Here is a 21,170-nt window from a genome sequence, read left to right as displayed (position 1 = left end):
AATTGTTCACTTGCCCCTGTTCAGTCTTGGTTGGTGTTGTGTGTCCTTGTTGCAGGTGGAGAATAATGAGAAAGCTGTAGACAGTTGGGGAGATTCTGAGAAGAGTGAACAGCTTGACCAACGAGATAAGGAGGACCTGGAACCATTAGGTAGGAGGAGGGAATACGATAATATTTTACAAAAAGCAAATGATTAAGACAATGGCCAGTTGTTCTTCACATCCACTGGTGACAAGCCAGGAAGTTTGTAGTGAAGTTTCAAAGTGTATATAGCTTCATTTGTAGTGAAGGAGAAATAAGCTCATGAATGGAAAAATCTTGGTCTAGGCACTCTTGTTCCTGAGCTAGATGATTATTCATCCCTTCCAGCCCTACCCTCCTGTTATATTCCTTGCCCAAGCCATTTCCAGGAAAAATTCCACCTACTTAAAGGCTCACCTGGTCAGTGTCACTAGAGTTACAGTTTCTCATGGACTACTTTGACTAATTCTCTCTTGGAATTTATGAAATGCAAGTGCCAAAAAGATAATTAAGAATGGGCCCTCAAATAAGTTGTAAAATTCAGTGAAGCTCCCACTATTTGCTTTACCTGAGATGTTGGCTCAAGGTTTGTTCCAAAAAGTCACGTATGTAGACTTCCTAATATTTGTGGTTTATTTTATCTCACAAGCTTGGGCTATATTTAATCTAGTTTCTGAGACAAGCCTTAGGAAATCATGATGTCTGCATATTTATGACCTATCCTTCCTTCCCCTCAATAACTTTAGAACTTACTGGCAAGTTCAAACTGCAGCTGCTGAAACACCAGTTCTTACAAATATCACATAAATAGGCCTCGCGGAGGACTGGAATGTTGTTAACATCTTCCCTGAAGGAAACATTGCCATCCGAGTGCTTACTAAACAAAATTGTCCTTTGGCTGGATTACAATTCATGATCATCTTACCCTCAGTTTTACCACTGCTACCACTGCTATAAAAGAAATGAGAGGTATAATGTCAGTCACTTACTGATCCCCTCTTCATAAAACTTCTCACATTATATTCCTGTCCTATTTATAAAATTTGCTGCAGGGTCAAAATGAGTTGGCACCTACCTATAGTTTGTGGTTCAGAATTGCTCCCTTTTATTCACTGATGAATTAATTCATAGAGTGACATTAGAAATTGTCATAAACAGGTGAATAAAAGTAGAAGTCTGATATGTGGTGAAACTTCTTGACATTCCTTATGCTGAGTCAGGCTAAAAAGAAAAAGATCAAAGGAGACCATCAGATGTGAGAGAGAAGACAGGACTTTCCAAAAGCAAGATTCAGAAAATGTCTGAACTGCAAATAATAGTTGATATCCCTGATAGCCTTGCATTAAAAAAAAGAAAGAAAAAAAACCCCAGTTTCATATTAGTGATGCAATAATAATATCTGTTCTGAGATAGTGTTGTTCTTGAGCTTGTTCATGCAGTAATACTTGTCAGCTGGTTCTCCAAGGACTTTTTTGAAATTTAGTTTCTGGAAATTAGGTTAATTAAGTAAGATTTCTTCCTTATGACTGATTTCTAAGACAGAATTAATCATCTTTCAAATAGCAGATATTTGTTTCTGGTCATGCTTCTAGCAATAGATTGTCATATCTGAATTCGTTACATTTTATCAGTGTTGCTTCATTCTTCAGCTACTCTTTGTTTTGTGTGTCTTTATTTTTCTAAAGTAAAGTTCTTTCTAATCTACTCCTGGCTTCTCTCAGATGAGTTCTTTGAACTCGCTCCAGCTCATGACATTGAACACACACAAATCGTCTCACGGTGACAAAACATAGCAAACGAAAAAGACTAATGAAGAGCTAAGTACATTCAAATCATGAGCAGTTAAGCCCGGAGAGAGGAGAGAAGGGTCCAAATAGAAATAATTAATTTTCAAGTGAGATCGTAATATCTTGCTACTATGGTAGTGGACACTTCACATGCTTTGTGGGTATATGAAGCTGAGGAGATAATGTAAGTAGCTCTTATATTCAGAAGTTACAGGGAATTGCCCTGAGTTCAACTTTGGTATGACTGGGTCCACACATTTAACATCTTTAAATATAAATTTAAAGATTTTATCATTAGGTGTACATTTTGTTTCAAAATCTTGCCCCAAGTCGTGTAGAAAAGTAAGGAGAAACTCAGGGCTTTCTTGCCTACCTAGAGCCAGTGGTATGGGGAATTTGTTTTGAAACTAGGTTGTGGTTTTCAGTTTATGGGGTTTGTTTTGTCTTGGGTTTAATGTTTGTTTTTGAAGCAAAGAAAATCTTAACACATATTTCTAAGAAAAAAGCCTCCCCAGAGATCACTGCAGCAACACGTTTAAGATTTCATCGCATAGGACGTTGTCATAGTACATTGAGGTTGACAAGTTATCTTGTTTGAGGCTTCATCCTGCAAAGACTTGTAAAGATTTTGGTGAAGGGAAAGAGTCACTCAGTTGGACATTTCAATACTTTCTTTTTCACAATGCATCCTGCCATTATCCTGTTCATATCAAACTACTTCTTAAATCTCTGCATGATGGTACAGAGATACTTCAGCATGCAGCACAAGGGAACCATGAATATACAAGGAAAATAAATGAACATTACAAAACCATGGCAGCAGGCAAAAACTCAGAGTTGACTCCCTCTCCCCAATCCTATACATGCCAAGTAAGAAATGTAAATTAGGAAATAGGTGAAGTACAGTAATTAAAGCTAGAAAAAGTAGGCAGAAAAGAAAATGAAAGAAAAAATATCTTTTTCGAAGAAAGTAAGCACTGACTCAGAAAGCAAGATTTTGTGCATACCAGGCATTAATATAGTGCGGATCAGCAAAAATAAATACTGTAGCTGTCTCAGAAAAAAAAAACCCACACACAAACAGGAAACAAAGCACCAAACATGCTATTTGGCATTGGTTGAATGTGTGAAGCTTTGCTCAGATTCTGCAAGAGAGGATAGCAAACTTGTGGTGAAACAAAGCCAGATTTAAACTAGACAATGGCCTAACTGTCCTTTTTGCAGAGAAAGGCAAACTACAATACCAAGTAAAAGTTAAAGGCTAAAATACAAGGAAATATGGACATTGCTGAAAATATGTTTTGACTGAGATTGTATTTATTGACAATTAAACAAGGGACAAATAGAAACTTACTAAACCAGTGACAAATGATGCACTTAGTAGATCTACAAACAAAAGAAGTGCTAGTGGAAGAGCAAGCAAGAGGATTTTGGCTTTCCTGTAGCAAAGATGCAAAAAAAATATGGTGATGTTTTTGAAAAAATGGTGACATCTTCTGGGTAGATTACCCCAAAGACTAGACTCTGTTTTACTCACTCCAGCAAAGCTTTGTAGAGTACTTACTGAAGCACAAAATATATTTGTTAAAAAAAGGGGTTGGGTGGATTAAGCAGATAGAATCCTTATCCTAAAGTACGTAAATCCAGGTAATCAGTTCTCATGGCTCTACAAAAGTCACCCAAGATGCTTGTTTGCCTAGGCCCAAACAATTTAAACAAAACTCCCTAAGGAGCTGACTTGCCAGATGCATGCAACTGAAGAAGTATGATTTGACTGGTGAAGAGCCACTAGGCTTACAATCTGGTGACAAAATGAGTATAAGCAATTGTGACTAGAGCATTCCCTTTACATGTTAAGAGCACAAGTAACCAGAGAGAAGGGTTGAGGATGCCTCTAGGGTCCTAATTTAGGGTGACTGGACAGCATTTGTTAGTGATTATTTTCATGGTAGATGACATTCTAATGTACAATTGTAGGGACGACAAGTTGGACACCTCTTGTGTCTCCTAGAAGGAGCTAACAAAGCAAATCTAAAATGTTCCAGAAATGAGCTGAAAGGAGGATGCTAACTGTAGCATCATGCAAGGGAGACTTGCTTATCTCCAGGTTCTATGACCCAAGCCTGGAAAAGCGACCACAAAAAGCCTACATGTCTGTAGCTCTTGTGCGATAATCTCACAAAATTACTTACAACCTCTGAGATGTGGATGAATTCAGGAAGTGACTTTGCAGAGATGCCATCCATGAGCTCTCTGGAACAGACCAAAAGTTCATCCAGCCTGGTAACCTGTCTCCAGCAGTAGCTGTAAGCAAACACCCAGGGAAGAAGAGTAATACATCTGTTAGCTGGGAGTACTGAGAGCTACTAGTGCCTACTAGCATCTCTTGCTGGCCCTTAGGTCTTGTTCTGGAAGAAAAGGTAAACAGTTGATCTTCATCTCTACGACATTCATGATTTTGTAAAACTCTCTTATATCCCTCCTAAATTGTCTGTTTTCCAGGCTAGAGGGCCCTAGCCTACTCTATTGTTCCTTAGACAGAAGCCACTCCACACAGTGGTCATCCTTGCTGCCTGTCTCTGGCTATTTCCTATTTCTGCTGCATCCTTTTTGGAGCTGTGGGCCAGGTCCGCATGCTGTACTGCAGGTGCAAGCCAGTCTGTTTCCTATTCTCTGTTTTAGTCTCTCTTCTTTTGCTAGTAATTTCTAACGTTTGATTTGGGTTTTCTTTTTTTTTTTTACTGCTGGTGAGCACTGGAACTGTCTCTTCTGACACTAAGGTCTCAATCCCATGTGACAAAGGCCAGCTCAGAGCTCATTTTGTATGTGAGACGAGGATTGTTCTTCCCCATGTGCGTCACTACACTTCTATCTATGTTGAATTAGATCAATTTTTCATTGCTCAGTTGCTTGGTGTGAGGGCTCTGAGGGTAAAAATAGGCTGTAATTGCCCCCACCAGCCTCAGCTGGGCCTTCTGCTCACCCTGTGCCTGTTGGTCTGGGAGCTCCACGTGAGCTCAGGTCTGGGCCTTCAGTCCTGGTCTGAGCTGCGTCATAGGTGTGCCTATCTCTGGCCCTGTCTCCTGGATGGACCTCAGACCTATACTGTAGTCCAGTCTCTGGCCTCGTCTCCTGTTGCTCCTGACTGGACCTGCATGGATCCTGGGGCTGATTCATTTCTGTGCCACGGCTGGGACTGTCAATGGGATGGTCCCCCATATTATCAGCCCCCTGCTCTATCCACCCTACTTGGATACTGTGGGACTGTGCCCTGGTTGGTGAGGACACTGCCCCTGCCTGTACTGGGGTCACTCTTGATACCATCAGCTCATTCTCCACTGCAAAGCAGCCCTGCTCTTGCTGCTGCCTGACACTCAGTCTTGTATGTGCTCAGTTCATCCTCTTCAGTTCTTTACAGTTATCTCTTAACTTTGTACTATCAGCAAATTTCTTCACTGTATTGCTCACTGCTCTCCAGATCTTTTAGAAATGTGTTGAACAGCACAGGTCCCAGCACAGATACCTATGGAACATCACTGGTGATCCCTGTTCACTGACCATTTGCTCCTACCCTGTATGGAAGCATCTCATGCTTCCTATCTGTTAACTAATTGTTTATTCATGCAAGGATGTTTTTTTCTTAAACTTTGGCTGCTTAACTTCTTTAAGCTTTTGGTAAGGGACTTTTGAAAAGCCTTTTAGAAATCCAGGTAGACTGTATGAACTAGATTATCCTTTTCCACATGTTCATTGATTCTGTCAAAGAACTCCAAGAGGTTTGTAAAGCGGGACTCCTGTTTAATAGAGAGAGACATGATTATAGGATGCAGCAATTACCTATACAGAGGATCTAGTGGCTACCTATTTGTGCTGAAATCTTTCAATAGGAGAGGAGCCATATAGTATGTTACTAATGAAATGGGGCTTGGATTATCTCTTTTAGAAATAACACAGCTTTTAGCATACAGCTGAAGATTAGCAATTGCTAACAGAAGAAAGGAATGTCTTGTAGCAGTATTTGCAGATGACTTGGGACCAGTATGCCCAAAGGTAGGAAGCCATTTGAGTAGAAAGTAATCATATGCCCTTGGAGATCCCTTTAAAGAAAGCCACTGCTGGGAATTCCTAAAAGCTTTTAAATGCACTGCACTGCAATTGCAATGCCACTGCTTAGATGTATCCTTCCATAAAACCAGCAAGATGAGTAACTAGCTTTCTGCCCACCATGAGAATTTGATAACTGAATGGTCCTCAGTCTGTTAGAAATAGGAGTAAACATCAATTAATGCACATGTGAGCTAATTTCCAGACAGAAGCCAGAAAGAAACTAGGAATGGCTGGTGAAGTGGCGTAAGTTTTACTAATGCTCATACTTGTTCTTCTGAGAGGAAAAAAGGGAAGCCCCTTCTTCTCATGCATCCCAAAATATCAGTATGAATTGAGTGCCCAATATGACATCATATATAAAGATACTCAAATCTTCAATACATCTTATGTCAGGGTGTTCAGGAGCTTATTGCAGAATGCATCAGAGGTGTTGAGACACAAAAGAATGTCTTTAGGCAGAGACAGATGTTGCTTACCACACAAATACAATTGTAATAGATAGGAGGGACTTTATGTCCAGCAGGATACGTATATGGGGATGAGGAGCAAAAAGAGACGACGAAGATATAAAACTTCCAAATGGAGAGTGAAGCAAGCTAGGAACGGATTACTGGCATAATTGTGGGTAAATGCACTTAAGTTAAAATTAAAGTAGTTAAAATTACAGGTACACAATGTGTCTTTCAGTGGGATCTTAAGTACAAGGGCTGGTATGATAAACGGGCAAGAGGGACAGGCAAAGTTTGAAAGCTTCCTGTACAAGCAAGCTAAAGACCTATGAAATCATAACCAAGACACCCTGTTAAGGTTAAGTTTTGCTCAGCATAAAAGATCCCATTTTACTGGGAGTTGAGCTGATGTCTACAGGCCTGGAGCTTTCCCTATTAGCACTGCCTCGCTGTGGCATGATTGCTGTTGGTCACACAATGCATTAGGCTGTACCACATTCATACCACAGGGCATCTAGCCTTCATCTAATCTGTCCTTGGGATCAAAGCTACAGGCTTTGATCAGATAAATCCTTGTCGTGTAAAGGAGAAAGGGACAGGCATTGGGGCGGCAAATGTGCTCAGTCACCCACTATAAGCACACAGCTTGAACATGAAATGTAACACCCAGCATGCCCTCAACTGAGCTCTGGTCAGCAGAGGAGCACAGTACACTAGGTGACCACTGTGACCAGCTTAGAACAGTGCCTCCCCAGCTGAACAAATCACAAAGCTGCCTCTTGTTTTCCTCCTGAAAGGTGGAGCTCTTTTGACTGTCCTGATATTTTCTCCTTTACCTTTTTTCCAAACCTTTGTATATACCAAGGTAGGGAACCCAGAAGAGAATAATTTCCAGAGGAGTCATGAAATAAAGCAAGGTAGTGGTGGTAGAAATGAGTGTTGGTGCAGGGATGTGTGCATATATAAGAAGGGAGAGGTTTTGAAGGGCCAATGAAAGGATATTAATTGTGTAAGCAGAGCACAGTATTTGAACTTGGGTTTGCTAATTCAGATTGTGGTTGGAAAAGTAGTAAAGAAGAGTTTCTCAGCAGGGTACTTTACAGCATAATGTGTGTGTGTGTGTGGGGGGGGGGGTGAACACTATCCTGGTCTGACTAAAAGCAGAGGGATCCAAGAATGCTTAAAAGTTGCCATATCCAACACCAGTTGATGTCAAGACAGGAGAGCAGATAAATCCTGGTTCTGCAGTGTCCCTCCTAATAAATCTGCACAAGTAACTTTGAGATCATGGCCAACTTTCCAAAGTGCTACAGGAAGGCAGATCATGATTATCATAGTAGCACCTTCAGGGAATGGTTAATTTCACATTTCCTCTAGGAGTAGGAATAACACCTAAAAATCATGAAAGACCTGAGTGTGCACAGGGGATACAACCTTATAAAGCAAGCTGGATAATGGAGGGGAAGTAGTATAACATATATCTCCTTTTCTTCATACGCTCTCTAATTGCCTTCCTCTTAAGAGTGGAAGATTCAGAGCTCACAAGTGCTGTAGAAAGGACTGACTAGTGCTACAAATGGAAGCTTTCAATAAACAGAAAGGTACTCTCTGTGTCTGTTGGCATCTGAGACTTGAAACTGTCCTAGTGTTAGTCTTGAAGCTATTCATGATGTAGGTGAAAGTGGTAGGTTGAACAAAAAGTAGGAGAGAGGAGCAGGATGGCATATGTAGAAGCAAGGAAACTGCTAGCAATTGGAAAAAGGAAACTGAAGCTTGAGCTATGGGAAAAGGAGAAGCTAAAACAGACAGCATTTGGTGGAGAGGACTCAGTGCACAGCAGGACTACAGAGGCAACCAGCACTGGAGAAACAGATTCTTGGGGTCAGGTCTGAAGCATCCTGGCAGAGCTGAGAGAGGATGGCAATCTGGAGTAGTAAAGATTGAAACGCAAAGGTGGAGGAACTTTATGTGCTCCCAATCTTAGTTATGTCTTCCCCATCCAGACCATCCCCTCCATCTCCCACTTTAATTTCAGAGGAATAGCTGTGAACACACCTCTGTTTACATTCTTTTACAACTAGAAAAGAAAAATGTAGTTTTGCTCTGTTGAGGACTGTTCATGAGTTTAAATAACAGTCTTCCAAACACTGACACACCAAAGCAAATCTTTTGATGGGTTTCAAAGTTTAAACGAGTATCAAGAGTCTTGATGTCATTGATATCAATTGGTATCATGAGTCTTCCAGCTTTGTCTCTGACATGGGTTCCTGTTAAATGGACGCAGGCATTTGTTTTACACGTGCCTTTTCTGGAAACTCAGCTGGATTTCAGGAACTCATCTTGGATTTCAGTGTGTACAGTCATCTGGTGTCTGCATTCCCTAAGCCCTCGATCAGATCAAGCAGGCTTGCATCGTGGTGGATCTCATATAAACTAAGCAGCCTGAGGTGGTGTCGATATTTAAATAAGGAGCCTTTATTCAGCCTGTTCTGGTTTCAGAGGTATTGCCTTTGTAGTAATATTTCCTCTCTTTTAAGTGGGAAATGTCATGGGAGCTTTATAATGAGAGCCAGCTGTCTAGATGTGCCTAGTTTATAAAGTATGCTTGTTTTCAGCTACCCTTGCATTGCTCCAGGCAGTGATCAAGGTGGCTCCTAAGAGATGGTCTTCTCCCTCCTTTGTACTAACTGTAATGCCCCCAGGTAGTGATGTTAGGATGTGCCACATTGCTGGGAAATAATGCATTTTTTGATGGAAGAAGTCCTGGCTACTTGTGGCTAAGAGACATTTCAGTCGTGGAAACCTTTCAGGATCATGGCCCCATTGCCCTGACAAACACAAAGTTACATGATGTCCACTGAAGCCCAACAGTTTCTGGAGGACATGAGGGTCTCTCTGTTTCTGAGCTAGCCTGTCCTGCAACCCTTGTTTGTTCTGCCCACATGGCAGAGTGACTGCTTGCTCTGAAACAGAAAAGGAATCACAAGCAGAGCAAACCAGAAATTGTAGATCCCTGATGATCTGAGTATAAAAGATGGTGTCACTAATGATTGGGATAATAAGACAGTTAAAGTCAGAAAAGTCTTGACTTTTCCAGCGATGAGAGAATGAGGCAGCTGGGTAAAAGGCCAGAGAACAGCAGCTGGGCCAGTCACTGTGTCCCCGTATCCCAGGAAGGTATATGTGAAGGGATGCAGCTCTAGGTCTCATGCTATGAACAGAGCTTGAGTGGTAACAGATCTTTACAAGGGCTGGAAGCAGCCATGACGAGGGAAAGGGAGGCTGCTGGGTACAGCTATTCCCCCGTCATGTAGCCCATGATGTTTACATTGCATCCAGCAATGCTAAAAAAGAGGTAGCTGCTGCTCCCTCGGCATCCACCACTATCTACCTGCATGAAGTACTTCCATGGTTTCCTTTACCCCAAGCACAGGACATGCATGCTCATGTCAGCGCATCCTGCCTGTTTCTGCAGCTGGTAGGAGACCATGAGTAAGGTCCTGCATGGGAGGAATGCAAGCAAGTGTGCAGAAGGGGCACATTTCATGTGGGAATGACTTGTGAGGGGAAGATTCCCCTCAGGTGACAACACCGTCCGAGACCACAAATTTAACATCATGCTGGGAGAAAGCTTGGACAATGACAATGAAAGCCTGAGAAATGTCTCTTCTTGTTCGTCACCTGAGGTATATGTAAGTGTGTGTGTGTGCGTGTGTGTAACTGTAGAAAAAAGCAGCCACTGACTTTGAGAGGGTGCAGCAGGTTGGGACTATCCGGCTTCATTGTTCAGAAATGCCACCATCAAGCTGTCACCAAGGTGTGACCCAGTGGCTCAGCAGTAGTGAAACTTGAGGCAGATACATACTGGACACTCCCAAACTAGTAGCCACTTTTAAAGCTTTTCTCTTGTGTCTGCATTATAAACTGGAGATAATAATAATGTTGTCTTTTCCCATGAAAATGTGACTAGGCTGTATCATCACTACAGCATGGACAGACATTCCATACAAGATATTAAACAAGACTGTTTGCTTATTATGTTGCTATATTAATTCTATTGCTTATACTACTGGTTACATCACTAAATCATAGTGGTAGTCTTAGACATGGGTCGTTGCTCTTTCTTGTAACAGGTAATGTGGAATTCGTTTCCTTCTAGAATTGATTTTCTCTTCTAACCCAAACTGTCATTCTGTGTTCTCGAGTCTCTTTATTCTTCCTTCTATAACCAAATAATCTTTTGGAGATGCAGTTCCTTTAAGGAACTAACATCCATAGTATTGCAAGCAAACTTCCTCTCCCCCTTCTGGGAAAAGCTCTTGGCCTGGGCAGTAGAAGTGTCATTGAATCTGCTGGTGCTGAGCACAGACCTCTTCTTGCAGGTGGTGGTGACATTCACAGAGATGGCTGGGTATTTCACTTGAAGAATAACAACCTCTATGGGATGAAGGACAGCCAGGCTTTTATGAGAATATCTGACACCTTGAACGTCATCAGGTAAGCATTATTAAAAGCTTGTAAAGTCCTTGTAAATTCTACTACCATTCTGCCAGGAGTTTTCCCTAGTAGCTCCTTTCAACAAGAAGCCCAAAACCATGAAGGATTATCATCTCTGCACCCAGGGGGAAACTGAGGGCCAGCTGCTTTGGTGGTGCAAATGAAGGGAATGCTGTTTTCAATGGAGCTAGCTCATCCAAAGCACTCGCCCTCAAATAGTATAGTTTATCCCAAGCGAGTGACCTGAAGATCAAAATAAGTTTATTGCTGTGAAGTTATGAAGAGCTACTAATCTGACTGTATAGCTCAGTTTATTGAGACCATATCCCATACCTACACGTGGTGCCTTTTGCTAGTAGTGAGAAGTGAAGCTCAAGTAGATAACATGTAAATACACGTGAAGGAGCAAGATCAGAGAATTTATTTTATTTATTTCCCTAAATGGTAATAACATGCCCTCATGATCCCAGTGCATTTACCATAACATAGTAAGGCCACAATTAGCACTTAATACTCTTTAATAAATATGCTAATTAATCTAGGCAACAGCAATCAGTAATTGCACAGATAAAAAACAAACTCAACCAGTCACCAGTATGAAACAATAACAATGAAACAATACATCAATTCTGCTTTTCCATTTTAAGATTGAATTTGGTCATCATTCCCTAATATCCTAGAGAACTCGTCTTCAAACATTGCACATACGTTTGGCTATCAAAGGAGTCTGTATTTCTTTATTTTATATTTATTGCTGAACTGGGAAAAAAAGTCTTATTTTGGGAAGAGAGGGCTGTGAGAAAGTGAAAAATAGAATTAAATTATGGTCTGAAAATTTATAGTATCTTTTTTGGTCAGGTTTGTAATTCAGGAAGGCTTTGAAATAAACACATTAGATATAGGTATTCAAACCCGAATGACTCAGATAAGTCAAAGCCATAGAGGAGACAGTTTGGGCACTCAGTGACTGGCTTTGAAGGTTGGTTACAGCCATGGATAGGCTGTCAAAGTTAAGCAGCAGGTTACTGCCCCTACATGGCAGCTCATTTTCCTCCCAGAGGTTCAGTTTCTCCATGGGGTGTACATTCCTATTTTTGCATCTGAATTTTACCTTACTCCTTGCTCTAGGCTCTGATTTCCTTGCTTAGAGAGTTAGCTAATGTACTGCAGACTAGAATCACAGTGCAAGCCAAGTGATAGACTATGTAGACAAGGAGACCTAAGCTTGAGCCCCAAGCTAGTAGGACTAAATATAAATTTTAAGCTATCTTCCTCTCCGTCCTTTAGGCACTGTGCAGTTACCAGTTTGCCCTCTGGCTTGAGGACTCCAAGAATCCAGTAAAACATCCGCAAAGGTTCCTCACACCTTCACCTTGATCCCCACTTGAGAACAGGGCCTGGCAAATATCTGTCAGTGATAGTGCTTGCTCTAACAATAGTGTCTTGGTCAGACAGGCCCCATGCTATTCTTTAAAGCCTGCCTTCTTCACGCTTCCCATTTTGACAATCCGCAATCACACAGCCCTAGTGTAAAGCACACCTGCCCTCAAACAAGCACAACACAGTTGTGTTCTTAGGGGTTAAATATTAACCAGCAACAGCTCAAATAGGATTTGGAATTATTATTTCAGTAAATGTATAAATACTAAAGGGAATTTCCAGGGGAGGAGGTATAGTCGTACAGCTTTTCTTTGGCCCCTCCTAAATTGCAGAGAAGCTGCAGCACAACAACAGGCAGGAGCACATGCGCCTGTGCACTTACGTGGTGTGCTGACCTTGCCTTCCTCCTCTGCCTTTCTCAAGCACATGGCCCATCACAGGGACAGTGCTGGGTAAGGGATCTCAAGCTATGATTAGCCTGATTGATAACAATATGGTATATGGTTATCATAAAGATTGTACTCATCCTTCTGAGCTCTCAGGAGTGGAAAACACCCGAGCCGTGTGGCTGTTGTAGTTCTAGCTTGACACCTCTGTGATGGAAACGCTTTAACCAGCTCTGTGGTCTAGTTTGCCCTATATCGTTAGAGGTGCCTAATATATACTGTTTCTTGAAAACGTGTGTGATAAAGAATGCCTGCTGCTGCAGTCAGACTCTTCTCAGCAGAAGGCAGCCCTATAATGACTTGTTGCTGACCTTTGATTCGAATAGCAATATTTAGCAAGCAAATATTTAAGAACATGTCATTAAACAGGGAGGCACGGCTTTACCGTGGGGAACTCTAGCAAGGAGTGCTGCTGAGATAGGCCCACACTATGCAAAGGAAGGGACAAACAGCCTTCTTCCCCTCCTCTCCCTCTCCGGCAGAGCAGCCAGCCGTGACCATGTACCCATGCGCTGTTGTCTCAGCCTCCCCTGGAAGGGGGAGACGGTTAGACTCCAGCAAGGCAAATGCTGCTCTGCCAAGCAAGGCCCCTCACCAGCATGGCAGAGGTTTTAAAACCGTGGAGGGCTGGCTGTAGCTGTTTCACTGCCACAGGCAAAATAACTGTGGCCATCCCCCCACGTTCATATTGCCTGCTGCTCCGATAAGGCAAAGGGTGTGTGACAGGGAGGCTGCCTTTCCAACCTGGCTGCCCACAGCGACTGCCCAGTGTGACTAGAGCACAGGCTGGCTCTGGGGAACTCTCCCTAACCATTAGTGGCTGGGAGCTACATGCTGACGAGTCTTCAAGAAATTAATTAGTCTGGGTCAGGTGCAGCCATAGGTCAAGAGGATATTTTCCCCTCTAGAGTGGCCCAGAATTAGCTCAGCTGGTCAGTTTATAATTAGATACGTGCATCTAACAGTGTATTTTCTGTTGGATTTTTATAGTTTTGTCTCTTATTTTTTAAAAGTGGAAAATAATCAGTCTTAAAATAAAAAAAAAAAACTGAAAGGAATTATCTATAAAAAGAGAAAATCTTTGCCAGGTCGTCACCACAGCAGAAAACCTAAGCCACAGAAAGCACAGGGCAGGCTTCCCTTTTCCGAAGCTACTCAGAGGTTAACCAGGGTCTGTAAGCAAACAGCTTAGAGAAGGAGCCCAGCTTAGTGCCTGGGTGTCTAAGGCTGTCCCAGGGACTGCCAGCCTAATGCCCTTCCAGCAGCCCCTCCCAAAGGCAATGATATGCAAATAGAGGCAGCCCTCCACCTCTCAGGCACAGACAGGAGCCCATTGGGAGGAAGGACTGGGCCTTGACTCGGTCTCAGAGAGATCACAGAGGAGGGTGTTTCACATTTATGCACACACTCACACGTATATATAAACCCTGGAGCAACAGTGCAGGAAGATTGTTAAGTACACCCACACGTTGGTTCACTTGGCAGTGTGGCTCAGTGAAGCACTGGTGGGAGACCTGGCTGCTAAAACACAGCGTGCGGGAGAGCGTGTGTACGGGAGAGATCTTCGCATGGACTCACGCCCGCTGCTGCTGCTGCTGCTGCTGCTGCAGGCAGGTGAGCACTACTTCTGTACCACTGTGGGGTGCTGGGCCTCAGGGAGGACCTTCAGCTCTGTCCCTTTCCTTCCACCCACCAAAAGTAGAATAGCTTCTTCTGTGTCTTGGTGGGACAGGTACTCTGTAAGCTTTGCTTAATTCACAACAGACACATCTGTATAATTTGGCCAAGTGAGAAAAAGCATTGCTCATTTTTTTCAGCTTGATAGTGAAGGGCTGTTTAAGCAAGCTGCGTGCCTGCTTCATTTCCATGGTGGTTTATGTAGCTGTTGCTGTATAAACACAGGTCATTTTCTTTTTGGATAGTTTGCTGCTGCAAAGTTGTTGGTGCTTGTTTTCCTTTACAGAAGTGCCCCCTTTTTATACCGGTGACTTTGGAGTAAGCGGTTTTCAATTCATATAAAGTTCAAACAAAGAAAAAAAGACTTTAAAAAAAACATAGCTGTCTGCTACCATAAAGCCCCTACACATAGAGGCGACGCTATGCTAAACTGTCAGGTTTGAGATTATCCCTGCAGTACAATTTAAAGTTAGAAGGGAATGTTACATTAATCTAAAGCAAAGGCTGCCTGTTTAACAGGAAGTGGAAAGTTTAAGTTGTCAGATCCATCTCCACTCACATCTCTGCAGGTATGTTCTCTGCTACGATGCCCCACTAGTAGTATAACTAATGATTAGAAATACTCTTAATGGGAGATGTGGCTACATTCAGGCTGCTGTAGAGAGTCAGACTCTTTCAAGGATTTCACAGCTGTTTTGGGTTGGCTGCCCACCATAGAAAAAGCAATTTCAGTTCTTGGTCAAGTTATTAGCTGTGCACCTGAATATTGAAGCATACTTGCTAGGGCTGACCTTACAACTGTAGCAACGCAGTCAACTAAAAACCCAGCCAGCTTTCAAAGAATGAAACAAAAACATCAGACACTGCCTGGATGCCTGAATTCTTTTAAACTCATAGAGAATGCACAGCCTTAAGAACTTTGTTTGCACTCAGTTCCCCTTGAATCTTTTTCTCTCTTCTCAGGAATAGCTCTGCGTTATAGTTACAGTTCCCTGATGTTCAGGGACACCTTCAAAAGAGAAACACTCTTTTTTCTTCTGGGTGAGGTACAGTTATCTTACACTAGCCTCAACCGTGTTCAGCCAGTGGCCCACAGAGACCACTTGAAGTCCAGCCATTCTCAGAGGTCTGTGAAAGATAGCTAAGAAATGCAGATTTCTTGTCAGGAGGTTTAAATGTCTACAAAGAAGTTTTTGTTTCCATTGAAACATTTTCAAGGTCTGCAAACTGAAACAGATTGAAAAAGCATGTTTCTACCTGAAATCCAGAGTAGTTCACCAATTCCAATGGATTACCCCTGGGATTGCTGAAAGCTGAGCCTGCCTCTAGCTCTAAAGTGCCCACTATTTACACAAGGGAAATAGGTCTTCTCTTTATTTTCTAGTAACACAGGTGTCATGTGTTTTTAGCACAAAATCAGAACATTCAAGCACTGTTTAGAGGAGGGAAGCTGTTACTTTTTCAGGAATGTGCATTTAATCCCCAAGGAATGTCCTGAGAACTATAAGGAGGCTATGTGAAACACGAAGACAGAAGCACAAGGCTCTGCTCCCTTCAGAGTTTGCTGCTGCCAGTTGCCAGTCTGAAAATGATACAGGAAAGTGCTCATTTCTGCTTTGGGCTTGGGCTGCGGTTCCACATTTAGCGGAGACGAAACACTCCTGGCTTGTCATTAATTGGGATAGACCCTCATTTCTTCAGTGGGTTTTTGGAGCAGGCTCAGAAAGCAAGCCAGAGCACAAGATGAGGGGAGAGGCTCAAGCAAAGGGATTAGAAGGCTAGGTTTTGAAAGGAAAGCAACTGCTTTAATAATAGTATTGAGTCCTCGGGTGGTTTAGGGATTAATTAGTCCATGTTTGCACAGCACTTTGAGGAGGCCAAGTGTGCTGAATTAGCAGGGGGCAGGTGGCAAGACAACTTCACTGAAGGATTCCTAGCTCTGAAACATGATCTCCCTCTTGATCCAAGCGTGCTGAAAAGTCCATCTGTTTACTCAGACTTTTCTTTTGGCATGGGAGGATGGAGTGAATGCAAATTGATGGAGATGGATGGAAAGAATGGATCAGTTAGGCAGTCAGTCTTGGGGTTTTAATACTGCTGGTGAGTAGCTCGTTTTTAATGAGGACTGTTTGTGATGCATGTTAGAGCAATGGAAAGTGCACTTGTTACCTCACAATAAAGCCAAGCAATAAATGCTATCTGTTGCTATCATTATCATGATAAGCATCAAAGTTTGTAGCTGAGCTTCAAAGTGGTTTGATGATTAGGGTCAGGGTATTCCTCGTTTCTGTAACAGTTACTGCAACTTAGAGTCTGTGGTTTATAAAAAAGTTGCAAGTTAAGGTTTGAAATCACAATGTTGTTTGAAAGACTTGTAACTCAAAGATCTCCAAATCAGTTTAAGTGGCTGTCTGCACACTTCAGCTGACACAATACTTTTTTCAAATTAATGCAGCCAAGCTAATGTTATGACTTCAGTGGAGAGTAATAATGGAAGCAGATGTAAATGTTCCCAGCACTTCAGAGTACTCAAGAGGATTCCAATATGCATATATCTTAGCTAACTCAGGCACTCTATTCTTCACCAAGATATACCTTACAGCCTTGGGGACTTGTAGCTATTCCTATAACCAAATTGATAGTCTGGTCAGCTTTTTACTGTCCAGAGAAGGGGTTAAAATATCCTGAATAGTAGGCAAAACTCGGAAAATATCAGAAGTCTTGGGAAACATAGACACCTGATTTGCTCTGTTGAGTCCCTGTTAGATCATGTTGTGTGCTGATCCTTTGCTGCTTCTGCTCCACTTGGGACTGCAGTTTAGCTAACAAGTCTTCAGAGCTTTGGGAGCTCTGGGATGCAGTGAACCCCAGCTGGATCTGCATGGAGCTGGCTTAGGCCCCAGCAAAGCTTACCAGCTCAGACTCTGTGATGTGCAAAACTAGCCACACTATTTTCAGATGCAAGGTAGCCCCAGATGCAATATAGCTTCAATCACACACTAGTGCACCAGGGCTAGTAAGCCTTGCTTGAATTGAGCTGCCTGTGCATGGAGCCTGCTTGAGTATTTCTGCATCTGCTTCCTTGTTAGCCCAGCTCTCAGATAAGTCTGAGACCTTTGCAGGGTGTCTGTAATGGTTCATTAGATTGTCAAGGCTGCACCAAAACAACCAGTCAAGGCCAATATCTCCCTTTAAGGAATTCAAGAAAATCAGCATGAGGCATTCTTTAAACTGCTGTTTAATCTTTGTGTCATGCTATGTCCTGTCTTTGCAGTTTGGAATGGTGCTCTGGGAAAATCCCATTCATTGCACACCCGAGCAATCATTGAATTGGTGGAAGTCATATCATGTGGCACGGGACGGTCTCCTTTAGCATATGTTGCCTATGGATGCTACTGTGGCCTGGGAGGACAAGGCTGGCCTAAAGATAAAACAGACTGGTAAGAGGAACCTCAGCTCTGTGCCCCAAAACAGCTCAGCTCTCTCCATTCTTCCCTGTTTGTGCTCCTGTGACTCCATTGCCTTGTCATTGCCCAGGGAAGAGGGAACTTAGTCTATATAAACAGCACTGAGCAATTGTGAGTGAGGACCCATGTCTCACTTGAGCTTTGAAAGAGTATTTAGCCACCTTCTGGATGAGAGCAGAGTTCTTTGGGACTTGGCACTATGAAGGGTGGAGGGCAAAGGAAGAGCCAGGATACGACTTCATGAAACAGCAGCATCTTTATGCATTAGAGAGCTAGCCCTGCCTGAAAAGAGAGAACTGACCAAGATTTTTGCAGGGTCATTTCACCCTGGTCCTGAAAATGGCAGTGATGGAAATATTCTTTATCCTCTAGAAGAAATCCAAATCATTGCCAAGAGTAATCAAATCTATTGCCTTTATTGCCTGTTAGTTCACATTAAACCAAGCAAGAACAACAGGGTAGAGCATGGTGTTATTTCCCTTTTTCTCTATTAGTAGGGAAGATTGTGCTTTTTATTTCGAAGACTAAAAGCAATGAGTCTATGAGCTGTTCATTGCAAGGTTTCTCTCTTGTACTTTGTGATTAGCATACATGTGAATTATAGCATTATGGACTCTTGTGCACTCAGCCCTTTGCTTGCAATCTTGTCTGGTTTTAAACCTCAGAGACAGAGCACACAAGCCTCTCTGTTTATCTACAATCAATAGGCAAAGTGTCATTGACAAATAAATAAGTACTGCTTTTGCCAGGAGTGAAGGCAGCATGTAGTTCCCTGGCAAGGAACCTGGCTGAACTTTTCTAGAATATCCAGCTGTTGGAGACATTTCATATTTCTACAGAATCAGACTTTGACTGCAGAATTGGCAGGACAAAATGTGAAAAAAGGAAGAGAAGATGCTAAGGTTAGAGGCCAGCTCCTCTGTGGCTATAAAAGAGCAAATGTCCCTTAAAGCTGGTGGAGCTGTCTTCATTAATGCAGTGAGAAGTTTCTCTCCCAAAGGCTTCTCTTAATGTCCATGGTTTATATGAGCATTTCATCAATAAAACAGTCAATATAGGACTTACAGATAATGAGTAAATGACTACAAAGTGTCATAGATTTCTGGTCCAGGAATTTTTTTTAATTTTCAGTAATATCTCCTGATCTGCTCTTAGCCATCTACAACTGTGTCTGTAAATGTGTTTATAATTTTTGTTAGCCATTTACTAACTCTTACAATCAGACTTTTAAAGTAGAACATGATTTCACTAATTTGGAGTGCGTCTTTTACTGAAGGCCTGAGTTGAGTCACCTAGAAGCTGTTTTTTGGAGATGTTGAGTGACCCTAAGTTGAGGTGCCTCTGGAAGATGACAGTGCTTAGCACTCTTAAAAAACAGAGAGAGTAAAATGTTCACTTGTTCGCCAGTGGGTGTTTTTGCTGCTGTTTGATTTCAGTGGGGTGTGGATTTTATCTTAATGGCAGAAAGTAAGGACTCTACAACTGGAAATGCCTCAAAATGCCAGTTTGTAAAAAGGAAGCTTGATCCTTTAAGTGCATTCACTATTGTTCCTTAGCTGCAGTGCTTGGTACAGGAAAAAAAAAATTAGTTTGATTCTTAGCTAGGAAGAATCAGCAATGCCCCACTAGATCTAGTCCTAAAAATTACCATTTTATGTTTGCTAGAGGAATATTCTGATATCTTTTACTGAGAACTACTGCAAAAATCAGTGCGGTTGAGTATTGCACACCAATTACAATGGCCACATTACTTTCCATATTTTTCATTCTAAAAAAGAAAGAAGTGGAGTGGTAAAACTACTGGCCTTGTGTAACAAACACTGTTCAAAATGACTCACCACCTTGGCACTTCTACATTTGTTACTGAGCCCCTTACAAAAGGAGTAATTTTCTTGTGAGTAATTCAGTCAATCTGTCTGGACAGGGCTGGAGTGCTTCTAAGCACTTCTTTTCTGATGGAAAAAAAAAGCCATCCAGTGGGTAATCCTTTTATAAGGTTTATTCCACATACTGGCTTTGATGTGGCATCTTTAGTAATTACCTTTTCCTTTTTGTTCCACTCTCACAGTCCCTTCACTTCAAGACATAATGACATCTCTTCCACATAAAGTCAATAGATTTGTTTCTCTTTCCTTGTTCTGTTCCCTTGGATTGCTGCAGCACTGTTAAGATTGCTATAATGCCTTCCTTTCCCTGGACTCTATTCCTTTTTTCCTCCTGGAAATGTTGTCCAGCCAGAACAAAAGAAATTTGGCCACGTCTGAGATTTTGAGGCATTTGGCAGCTCAGCCAGAGAAGTAACAGTTCCTCTGAACAGGACACTGGATATCTGCAAATCCCCAACAAACTCTAGCTCTTCTGGCCATGTGTGGCCAATTAATTCAACCTGGCTGTGCCATACTGGACTCAATGTACAGCACAGGAAATGCCTCCACGCCTCTGCCTGGGATTTTCCAAAAGGAAGTATGAGAACCCTCATTAATGTGAAGCAAAACTTTTGAAGGCTCGAATAGAAATTCTTAAGTAGGACCCAGTACTGGACCAGGCTGACTGCACAGAGCATCCATGTTGTAAAACAGGACCTGAAGGTGCTCAGCATCTCCCTGGAAATACTGAATGCCCTGAAAAGCAGGGTGGCATATATGGCTCATCTAAGTCATGGCAAACACGTAGGGAAGAGTAAGGTTTTCCTCACTTGCTGAGTTAAAGCAAAACAAAAGGACACACAGTGGTGACAGTGCTGTTAACATGACAAACAGAACATGACCAGTTCTTGCCTCAATGGCATTTACTCATTGCAGTGTTCTGGGTAAGCTGATCTCTGCTGGCCAGCCAGAGCTGTCTGTAGCCATAAGAGCTGTCTTGTAGCACAGATGTGATTAATAGGTTGTTTATTAACTAGATGACACAGTTGTATTTGTTTTTTCATACTTGTTGACCAGTGCTCAGCCAGACTGTTGGCTGATACTGTTTGAATTGGTCTAACTAAACATTACCAGGTTATTAAAAGCTTAACACTACATTCTGCCTTAGGTGCACGAAAGGGCATTTCCAGACAGGACGTGACCATCTGAGCATGGCAAAGGACAACAATAGGTTTCTTCACTCTTCAGGCCAAGGCAACTCTTTAAGAGCATCTAAAAGAGATGTTTGCAAAATGTGGACCAAAGTCTTTTTGCTTTATGTTGGTGTAAGCTAGGTGCGATTCTGCTGCAGTTGGGGGAATCGTCAGGAGGAAATGGTGTAAGTGGCAGCAGAATTGTTCCCCAAAGCCTGCAGTCCTCCAGAATTTATGCAATCCCCCTGATTTTGCAAAGCCAGCAAAGCAGCAGCTAGTTCT

General features: G+C 42.3%; 1 protein-coding gene across 3 annotated transcripts in view; it reads left to right on the top strand.

Annotated features, from left to right (window-relative positions):
- Window positions 1-21,170, top strand: part of LOC112979629 (phospholipase A2-like) — a 35,440-nt gene that overhangs the window by 7,735 nt on the left and 6,535 nt on the right. The window contains exons 2-6 of one of the 3 annotated variants that reach the window (XM_064520412.1): window positions 56-149; window positions 10,746-10,860; window positions 12,148-12,215; window positions 14,172-14,300; window positions 17,638-17,803. In XM_064520412.1, coding sequence (XP_064376482.1) covers window positions 14,255-14,300; window positions 17,638-17,803 — 212 coding nt within the window. In that variant the 5' untranslated portion in view covers window positions 56-149; window positions 10,746-10,860; window positions 12,148-12,215; window positions 14,172-14,254. Of the gene's footprint in view, window positions 1-55; window positions 150-10,745; window positions 10,861-12,147; window positions 14,301-17,637; window positions 17,804-21,170 lie in introns of all 3 variants that reach the window. The other 2 variants (XM_064520417.1, XM_064520409.1) reach the window with 2 other exon arrangements.

Source organism: Dromaius novaehollandiae, chromosome 1 (assembly GCF_036370855.1).
Source record: "Dromaius novaehollandiae isolate bDroNov1 chromosome 1, bDroNov1.hap1, whole genome shotgun sequence".
NCBI classification, from domain to species: Eukaryota; Metazoa; Chordata; class Aves; order Casuariiformes; family Dromaiidae; genus Dromaius; species Dromaius novaehollandiae.
The sequence above is the reverse complement of the archived record's forward strand: the minus strand, read 5'-3'. Positions and strand labels throughout refer to the sequence as shown.